Source organism: Bombyx mandarina, chromosome 03 (assembly GCF_030267445.1).
Source record: "Bombyx mandarina strain Sakado chromosome 03, ASM3026744v2".
NCBI lineage: Eukaryota > Metazoa > Arthropoda > Insecta > Lepidoptera > Bombycidae > Bombyx > Bombyx mandarina.
In genome coordinates, this window is record NC_143210.1 from 14754261 (window position 1) to 14764983 (window position 10723).

General features: G+C 39.2%; 2 protein-coding genes across 2 annotated transcripts in view; one reads left to right on the forward strand and one right to left on the reverse strand.

Annotated features, from left to right (window-relative positions):
* Positions 1 to 10723, forward strand: part of LOC114241187 (uncharacterized) — a 476778-nt gene that overhangs the window by 360255 nt on the left and 105800 nt on the right. The gene's annotated exons all lie outside the window — the stretch shown is intronic.
* Positions 616 to 10289, reverse strand: serpin-15 (serine protease inhibitor 15). Its single transcript, XM_089740144.1, has 9 exons — positions 9442 to 10289; positions 8846 to 8910; positions 7892 to 8035; positions 7603 to 7809; positions 6279 to 6377; positions 6051 to 6188; positions 4749 to 4958; positions 4087 to 4222; positions 616 to 2984 (listed from the first exon to the last, which is right to left on the reverse strand). Exons 1-9 carry the CDS (start codon positions 9593 to 9595, stop codon positions 2851 to 2853), a joined length of 1287 nt encoding a protein of 428 aa, XP_089596270.1. The 5' UTR covers positions 9596 to 10289; the 3' UTR covers positions 616 to 2850.

Here is a 10723-nt window from a genome sequence, read left to right on the forward strand (position 1 = left end):
GAGCCTGCACGGATACGTAAAATCGTACCTATTTCTGTGGCACAGTGTTGATGACCATTGACCTTTGTGAAACCACTATGCCACCCATTTCCACTCTATTCCATAACGCAAACGCGCCCAGTCCGCAAAAAAATACCTAACTTTGCTAAATTGTTTGTTTATTCCAACCCTAATACTACACGATCTAAGCGCCCTAATTACCAACCCCATAGACTACTCAGCTCCGACGTTTTCGTTTCCCGTCGCTCGTCAACTGTCAAATTTCAATCCAGCTCTGGGGACGACGACGACACTTCCCTCGAGAGTGTCGGATCTAACATGACATTCGATACACTTCCGACACTATCAATCTCCCGAATCATTTTGAAATTGAATCTATTGAGAACTAAGAGATTGCCTGTGACGATTTTATGATCGGTACTATAAATGTGATATCAAGGTTTATTGGACGCGGTGTACGCTGTCACTGGTCGGCACCTCTTTTATATCTCTATCGACCGGTAAATATTCTTTTATGAGAATAATTGATTTCAACAATATATAATTCGTGAAGTATTGAGATAGAGCTTAGCATATAACTATTATAGTTAAACTATTTCTGGTAGTTTAATGCCATGTAACTAACAAGCTATCTATCCGACGGTCAAAGTTAAGACCGAAGTCAACAATAACAATAAGTCAAGAAGAGAAACTTCGATAAAGTTCCCCGAAAAACCCTTTTAACAAAAAAGCAATCAGTCAAAACATTTTCAATTCCTCGTCAGACCTCGTCGGGGCGAAAAATAAAAGTTGTCCAGCGTGGCGAGGCGGGCGGAGCCGTCAGAGCCGACAACTTGCGAACTTCGAGCTTTCATGAATAAATGCGAACCCGTCGAAGGTTTGATGGGATCTTTGTTGGGTAGTAATCAGTTCCAAACTCGCTTTTAACGGCTCAAGTATTTTAACCGACACGACGTAGTCAAAGGAGGAATTACTCGTAATCATATGGATATGGGTATGTTCATCAGTTTCCTCGTAGCTTTTTTTTAGCCCCTCATTCCACAGAAACATACGGCCTATCCATCTCAGGATACATTGGAACGCCTTAATCATTATGTATAATAAAACATTATAATAATATCTAATACTAACTGTACCCATCCGCGTCGGTGGGCATGGTAAATTAACATTATTATTTATTGTCATTATTATTAGGGAGTCCAACACTCATACAAATATTAGTATATCCATTAAGTTCATCTATTTTCTACATGAATACCAAGTTTAAAGTCAATCGGATCCATGGTTCAGTAATTATAATGGAGCATCCGTAAAAGCCGCTGTATTTATATATTAGTATAGATAATAATATGAACTAGAGGTCCCGCAGTAGTCGAAATTCAACTATAATTAATTGGAATTGTAAGTTTGTACACTGTTATGATTGTATTTTATACTTCTATAATCACAAATTTCGCCAAGACTACATTATAAAAAATATTAACAAAGACAAACAATATTTAATCTCAATTTGACAACAGACAGACGTCAAGAACAAAAGTTTGACAATAAATAGTATGCATGCGTGTGTGCGTCAAATACATGGTGCGTATCTTTTATGCATTATTTAAAAAAAAAAATAGCATTGTGCACTTCTTCTCTATATTCTCTATAAGTGTGAAAAATTTCATACTCCTCCGTCCGCGCAATTTTCGTAAAAAGGGATACAAAGTTTTTGCTTCACGTATTAACATATAGATGCTCTAGATGAGTAGCAAAAAACTTCAATAATCAGATACTCACCTCATTTGTATTCTGTTTAATATTTTGTATTAAATTATTTACTTTCAGCTAGCTAATTAAATACCTACCCAACTGAATTAGTATTTAATGTTAAAATACGGTACTTAAAAACACATAAACTGTAAACATTTAATCGCCTATTTACGGGCCAATAAAATTTTTACTAAACAGGTTTTAGTTATCTAGTTAATTTAAAGACTAATTAGTTACTTTCTATGTTTGATCACCTGTCGACATAAAAATATCTGCAGAGAATTTAGCCATTACATTATATTACATGCAGCTTAACATTGAATATAATATTTTTACTAACCTGCCACCTAGTGCTATCTGTTTGTACTAAATGTAACTCGGAACTTGGGTTTTCAATTTACGTCGAAATTTAGTTACGATATGTTTCAATAGATGGCAGTATTTTAAGCTCTGTTAAATGCTAATAAAGCTTTGTAAAAAATTGGCTCATCCTTCTCTTTCAAAACACCACGGACGTTGTTAGGTCTACTGTCCAACACACGATGAGCTCGTTCAAAAAAATTTTTAATGGAAATATAATTTGTGGTCTATAACTCAGATTGTGCGTTTGCCAAAGGAATATGGTTTGTTTTAGTACTGGGTGAGGTGAGGATGATAGCTCACACCAGTGTGCTTAGCACGAGTTTTTAACGGTCTCAATTGCGTAAAAGTTATATGCAGTTGAATAAGCGCCCCTAGCGGCAAACGTAGGCAAACGTTCCAACTCCATACAAATTTGAGTTAACTTTTACGCTATCGAGAACGTTAAAAAAGTCGAACTACGAACACGGAATCGATAACAACAAATTCAGGGCAACTTGTTGTGGATAATCCACGGCAAACTGTCGGTTCATAGACAGCCTTAGTCTTAGATTGTATATAAAACTATTTAGAACTTCGATTGTCTCATGCTTTACTTTACAAAGTTATTCGTTCATTTTCAGCGACGAAATCTCCAAAAAGTACAATGTCACTATAAAGAAATATAATTAAAAACATCTACTTCAAAAATGATTATTTATTCAATCTTTAACACGGCGACGTCAATTAAAATAGTTAGTTGGTAGTTAGGTCGACGACCACCCCTACTACGGGCGTGCGGATCGGGCTAACCTTCTTAGTATACGTCACGAAGTACAAGTGAGGACGGTTGGTAACGAGTTCCACGTCGAATTCGGAACATTTACTAGCTGAAACAAAAGATAGTGACCTTCACAGGGGAGTGCCTTCTGGCTAATGATTTGAGGTATCTGTATCCAGTACAGTACTTGTATCGAGTGCTGCGACTTTGCCGATGTTCAGTGTCCTTAGTGCGAGTTTTTTAACTTTCTCAATCACGTAAAACTTAACTCAAATTTGAATGGAGTTGGAACGTTTGTCTATGTTTGCCGCTAGGGGCGCTGTTCCAACTACATACAAATCGAGAGATCGAAAAGTTACTAAAAACTCGCACTAAGCATACACGTGCTGTACGCAGGCACTGATTTTTATAATACAATACGTACCGATGCATATTCGCGAATCACTTCTGCAATGAGGGAATATCATCGTATAAGGATAATCAACCCGCGAAGTTCATGATTTGCATATTTACTGGATTTTTTTTGCTTTGGTTTTGGTTTGATTTTTCACCGTATTCCTTCACCGTGGAAGTCAATCCAAAGCCAGATGGTTGGTGGCAGAAAACATATCTTTGGAAACGTAATGTCAATGAACGCAAGTCGTTTTGAAGTCATCGTGGCCTAAAGGATAAGACGTCCGGTGCATTTGTATGTAGCGGCGCACCGGTGTTCGAATCCCGCAAGCGGGTACTAATTTTTCTAATGAAATACGTACTTAACAAATGTTCACGATTGACTTCCACGACGAAGGAATAACATCGTGTAATAAAAATCAAACCCGCAAAATTATAATTTGCGTAATTACAGTTCAGCTGTACCTAATAGCGCGGAATTTTAAACAAGACCCTTAAGGACCCTGACGAATATTTTAAAGTTAAATGAAACAATCTAGTGCCTTATTATGACTAAAGGATCACATTATACCACGTTTTGAACGATTATAAAATACATTATTGGTTTTAAAATGTTTGTTCGAAGTAACGCCCAGAGCATTCAGAAAACTTTGTAAATAATGGTGGTATTTCGGTAAATAAATTTACTATCGTCCAAACTGAAACAATCAACTGCTTAAATATAGTTAATTGCACGTTAAGATTCCGTAGGGCACCTCTCCGGTGGCAGAATGTGCCTCACTAGTGATTGGCAAGTTTTTTAAACGTAAATTTCTCACCTTTGTATCCATTACTAAACCTTGATTTCAAGGAAACCTCGTGTAGAACCGAGGAGATGTATGTATTGTTGCAATTTTGACTTACACCTCGAAGCTGGAGACCTCCCTCTTGGAAAGCACCCTCCAAGTAATTTGACTGCAAGTAATGAAGGTTCCTTAGACCAAGATGCGTTTTACTAGTGATGTTTTAAAAAAAATCGCATATCACACTGTAATAAGAAAAGTTTGTTTACAATTAATGCGCAATGCTTGGGGGAATTGCTGTCGAGGATGGAACGTGTGAGCCATGAGTTTAGATTGAGGATTAACCGCAGTAAGACCAAGGTGATGACTGTCATCAACAGACAATCCTACATATACCTTGGGGCTTTAATCTCAAAGAATGGCGGATGTGTGGACGAAATCAAAAGGCGTGTGGCTGTCACGAGGTCGGCGATCGACGGACTGAGGAAAGTATGGAGAAATAGAATATAGAGATAGTGCACTCGCAGAAGTCGCGAATCGCCTTCCACGACCCGTCGTCAGCATCAACGTTCGAGTTTCCTATTTTTACGACGAGGTCATGGCGCCACCTCTCCCATGCAGGGGAGACGAGTCCAGTGCAGCAACTCACCGGAGCAATTACTAACAAATGTAATAAAAAAACACTTGTCGTTACTTACCTCTCGGGCAGATTTTCCTAAATCAACCTTAGCGATTAAGTCTCTGTATAAGATCGATATTTTTGCACAAACTTCTTCTCCGCGTTCAAGAATATCTCCAAAAGCTGTAGGACTACGTAATTTATTCAATAATCCAAGAAGTCCATCGGGTTTGTTCGGAACAAGTATGAGATATGAACATAATCCACCTTCGCCAACCAGTTCATAGCTCTAGAACAATAATATTGTTATGTACTCATGACGTCATTCAGATTAGGAATCTATTATCTTTATTCTAGATGCGCAGAATATCGCATATACCACTTCATGTTAAGAGTGTATAGACATGACAGATAACAACGTGAGTCCCACCTACCTTCCCACCTTATGATCTGAGATTGAAGTCTCAATTTATATGATAATAGTAACTGGGAACAAGTCATCCGACCCGTATGAAATACATACTTACATTCGTTTACATATTATTATATACATATATAGATAAAAAAGGATTCTGTAGTTTTATGAAACCACGGTAAAAGTGAAACTTTTTTTCACATTATAGACATTTAACTCTGATAAACAACATTTACATTAAACACTGACAAAAACAAACAAACTAGCGTGGAGCACTGGCACAAGTGAGTAATAGTATACACACTACACGGTCAGTTGCTGCGAACTATAGGCGCCGCTATATTGGCCTTGGCTGCTCTGATGAGCGCCTTTCTTTATACTTTATACCTACTCCGCGGCCGACCGTCACGCGACATGCAACACACAGGCGAAAAAGTTTGAGATGATGTAATAAAAGTTTCACTTTAATAAACACCCAATCTAAGAACAAGCAAACCTATTCATCACACGAGCTTTTGCTCAATATGGAGATCGAACCCACGACCCTTGATGCAGCAATTACGAGCGCTAACTACTGCACCATCGAGTTCGTCAAAGTAATTGTCAGCCAATTTAATTGCATAACACCGGCTCGCCCTTCAAACTGCAACGCCTGGCGGTTTAGGATTCGTAGATTCAGGGCCAGTTGGCCACTACTACCCACGTCAATTCACAATATTTCCCAAGAACAGTAGGTAATTATACAAATTTATTCATTGTTCCCTGGCTTGTTTTACATCAGCAAATCGGAACACCGTAGATTAAAAAAAAACCAATCTTGGAACGTTTTGGATATTTGTCTTTATAGGTAGGTACCTTTATAAACGAGGCTGTTTTATTTCTGTTGGTCATAGTCAAGATAGCTTGTGATAATTGAGTGATTTGCGAAGAGTTTTACTTGTCAGGTATCACAATTGTCATATTTACCTTGGCATCAAAATCTTTTAGGTCGGTATATTTCACGATACCTTCCCCGGCGATTCCCGGGACGTTGGTCACCTTGCGACCGGATTTGAATTTTATCGTTACGTTTTTCTTGAATATAAATTGATCATCGTATATGATCTGTAATAAGATTCAATTTCCAACTTCAATAACATACATATCTACGCAGAACAGGTGAAAGTTTAAAAAATTCAGACACCAATTACTCACAGTCTGCTCGTAGGTGCTTACGAAATTGAGACCGGCTCCTTCCTTTATCATCTTACTAGAAATTAAACTCTTGAAGCTTCCTGAGCCTTCCTCTTTTACCTATAAAGATATTTTTTTTAAATAATATAAATACATAGTAGTCCGATATAGTGACATAGAAATAATATAATTTGAATACAAAAATCATTGTTTCAATTTTTAACGACGATAGTCGAATCACGTCGGAGCTGAACCGACTAAAACTGCCTGTGGTTCAACAACCCGCAGCACTCATTAGAGCATTTTGGAGAAGGCGAAGCGTTTCGCACGAGGCGTGTTTCTCCTCGTCAACTACCTCCCTAACCTGGACGGTGAACCGTGGTGCCTAAGGCTCCCCGCGCACTAGGCTGAGCAGTCAGGCTGCGGCAACGAAGTATTTGAATAGCCAGTTATATAAGCCAATCGACGCCCATTTATTATCTTTTCGTTGAACGATTTGGGCATTATCTCGTAAAAAACGCAAATAAAAAAAAGACACTGGATTCATCCTCTTTTTCTAGAACGGCACTTCAAATGTTTATTCTACAACTATTTTTTAAGATGTTCATACATATCCAGACCGGTTTTTTTTAAATACAAGAGATTGTACAAGCATGCTGTGTCATATAACTAATATTTGGCAAAACGAATATGCATTGGTTGCTACAGCAAGTGCGCGGGGACTGACAGCAGCCACATACATTCGCCAACACTAGCTCAGGCTGCGTACAGCCGATGGGCTGCCGTGCAACAGGCACGTTGTATTGGCTGCCGCAGCCAAGAGATCCAGGCTGTCTAGTGCGCGGGGAGGCTAAGGCCAACGCGCATCGTGGTCGGCATGCTATCTGAAGCTAGCCTAGAAGACGGCGCCAAGTCTAACACGCGTAACACCCCGCTAAATCAGATTCAGCGTGAGTCGGTCATCCTTCACCCGAATACTATTTCGTATGCTCCAATATTATGTGGTTATGTTCATGGCTATTTCTCATCAACCTAAAACGCTACTGTTATGCTGTGGAAATATAGGCAGTTTGGACCAACCTTTATGTGTTTGGCCCAAACTGCATATATACCTTTCTCAGAGCTGGTTTTGTTGCTTAGTAGACCCACTGTTTGGATGTTGTTATTCGAAACTTGTATGTATGTAAGATTACCTCGTAAATATCGTTAGCGCCTTTCAAGTTTGACCGTATATCGTCTATTCTATGTTGTCTACCGTTACGTTCAGCTGAACTGTGCCAACAGAACGTATCACTCCACCGTAGTCTAAATTTTCTATTTGAAGATGAATTATTAAATCTCAAACCTCATTATTAATCTCTTTAGCCGCTCCCACCGGGTCACTGTAGTCCACAAGCCTGGTCTTACCACCGAAGGTCTTGTAGTAGGATTGAGTGAACGCCTTACAGAACTTGTTGTCCTCATCAGCGTAGACATTTAAATTCAGTGACGGCAAACCGATTAGGGGTTCGTCGAAAAATATCCTCCTTATTGTAGGAAAAAGCGCGAGAATCTAAAAAATAATGGTAACTTGATATATCGATCCTAAGGCATACCTAATCAACATTAAATTAATTTTTTATAATTATGAATACCTCTGCTTTGTCTTTCAAATTTAGGAAGTTAAGTAGATGATCACACGTTGTCTCCTTGCAGAATAATGCGAGCTGTCCCGCAGCTACCAAAATAGGATATAGTGCAGACGTATAGATTTCTCCAGGGTTTCTTTTTGCACCTTGCTAAAAAACAGAAGAAACTAGTTTATTTATTTATTTATTTTATTAGGCTCACAATACACATCACAAACTGAAGATACATAAAAAACACAAATAAAAAGAAACAAAATCTGGCTTGCAACATAAGTTATGTGCGCACGACAAAACAAGACATATAGTGCTGAATTTGTATAACAATGTTCCTTACAATTATGACAAAACAACACAATAACAAAAAGTAATCTAACGAATAATGTAAGGAAAAAAATTTATTCACAATATAATACATTAAACAATTACATTAACCTACCTATTAATAAAGTGGAGGATGCCCTTGATCATTTTTCTAAACGTAACTAACTAACTAGTCAAATAGAATATAGCTATTAAGCTACTAAAGTACCAGCCGGCCGTAAAATTCATGCCAAATCGCTACGTAGCTTATTAAGAGTAGACGGCAACATTGGATCTCTTAAAAATATTTGGAGCAAATAGTGGCAAAATTACTCTTAGAAACAGTGCGTATTACCATAAATTCGTGGCCAAACAGATTAAAAGCCTGTATAAAAGCCAAAGGTGGCCATTTCGAATAGAATATTTTGAGAAAATATTTGTATGTTTATTGAAGGTGTAATTTGACAATTGCGCCATTCACATCGAATTATTAATTTACGGCTGCAGATGAACTTGCACCAAATTGTGTAATCATTTTGCGCAGATGACAAGGGCCATTGTAACAATAACAGCACTCGATGAAGAATGGCTTACAATTTAAAATATTAAATAGATATATTTAGGGGCCGGAATGATGTTTGGGTAAAATAAAATACATACATATAGAAATTCTCCGGTTATTCGATTGTTGGCAGCATCTAAACGTTTCTTAGCTTCTAATAAGTCTGAAAGAGAAAGCGCGTTTTACTTATCTAAGGATACTTGGTGCTGTTGGACTTATTGATTATCGGTTTGAGCCTTATACTTGTAACACCATTACCACCACTATTCAAAGTACAAATAAACAGCCTGGGTACCCTGCTTAATGTGCAGTCGGAATAAGTATCTTTACTGAGGTTTTGGGAAGTCTCGGCTTTGGATGCACTGGTTTCTTTTGCGTGTATCTGTTTCCGCAACTGGACCTAACATAGGAGACAATCCTAGTTTATAGATGCTTTTCCTAGAGGCATTTGTATTCCAGGCTACCACCTACAGGCCTTTCCACTTCCACGGAAGTAGATGGGAAAATTCGTGTGCTCAACTGGGAGAAGGGGAGTTTGCTGACAGCTGATATCATCTCGACGGTAAGCTGCTGGGCGGGCAAGGATTGGAACCGCGATATCGGGCCCTTCTTACACCAACACACTATACAGAGCCAACCTAAAGTAATTTTACAAAAACACATCCACAGGAAAGCAAATACACAAACGACTCACCTCTATTAGCTTCAACCAACATTAACGTCAGGACACAACTGAGCATCAGGATCCGAAACATGGTTCGTGTGTTGTACAGTTGTAATGAAAGTAAATTCAGTAGCTCGGATTTATACAGAAACAGTGTCTGTTTTATTGCCGTCCTTATCTTCATTTGTTTTGGGGTTAAATGTTTGATACTTTAGCACGATATATTGCCATGTGCATTTTTATGCTTTGTCTTGTATTGAGTACGTAGGAAACAACGTCTTGAAGCTATCAACATAAATAATGTCTCATATGGTACTCCGCAGCCAATCGGTGGTGATCACGAAAACTGTAAAGCCTTCGGAACGTCAGAGATACCTAATAAAATGAAATCAAAAACGCAAGTAAACCTGGGAGAACCGAATAAAATATATGATAACTGATCGTTCCACTGCGGCTATTGCATTATTCCGCCCCAACCAAAAGGTCATTTTAAGTGTTTTAGACTCGTCGTAGGAAATGCATAGAATGAAGGAACCTAAGAATAGTGGTCTACTCATGTCGACGTTAGAATTTTTCTTCCGGCAGTAATCATCAGTATTCATTGTACTGTGGTTTTTGTTTAGATTAGTTTTTATAAAACGAACAAATAGTAAAGCTGTCCGCGGCGAGGCTGGGAAAACCAGTCCAGAATGCCTATTTTTCCATATCGGTGGGCCGAACCTCATACGAGGTTTCTGCGCTTAGGAGTGCACGGCGTATTTGGGGCATGGCGGTCTACAGACGTTGGGAACTAACCGCAGGTCCAAGGATGTATTAGAGCCCTACCCACCAAAAGACTCCTCTTGTACTCTTTTTTTTATTGCTTAGATGGGTGGACGAGTTCACGGCCCACCTGGTGCTAAGTGGTTACTGGAGCCCATAGACATCTACAATGTAAATGCGCCACCCACCTTGAGATACAAGTTCTAAGATCCCATTATAGTTACAACGGCTGCCCTACCCTTCAAACCGAAACGCGTTTCTGCTTCACTGCAGAAATAGGCAGGGCGGTGGTACCTACCTGCGCGGACTCACAAGAGGTCCTACCATCAGTAAGAACGTCTCTCACCCGACGTCCGTTCTCCTCCCGGGGTCTGAACCCAAGCAGAGAAGGGGGGTAGTCGGGAAACGAGGCGATAGTCGCCGATTCTTCGTTGGCCGTCTCGGTACGGCAACCCATCAGGCCGCCACAGGCGGTGCCGCTGGTGTCCCGGAATACAATACAATGAGTCCACAATGCCTTACCGGCTGCATGTGAACTGGGTCTGAAGTA

Bases quoted from the DNA above. Each gene is read 5' to 3' on its own strand.
- serpin-15 (XM_089740144.1), bottom strand. From the start codon at position 9,595: ATGAAGATAAGGACGGCAATAAAACAGACACTGTTTCTGTATAAATCC. The intron at 4,223-4,748 runs GTAAGTAACGAC...CATTACTTGCAG, and splicing joins TAGGAAAATCTGCCCGAGAG to TCAAATTACTTGGAGGGTGC. The intron at 2,985-4,086 runs GTGAGAAATTTA...CTTTTGTTTCAG, and splicing joins GTTTAGTAATGGATACAAAG to CTAGTAAATGTTCCGAATTC.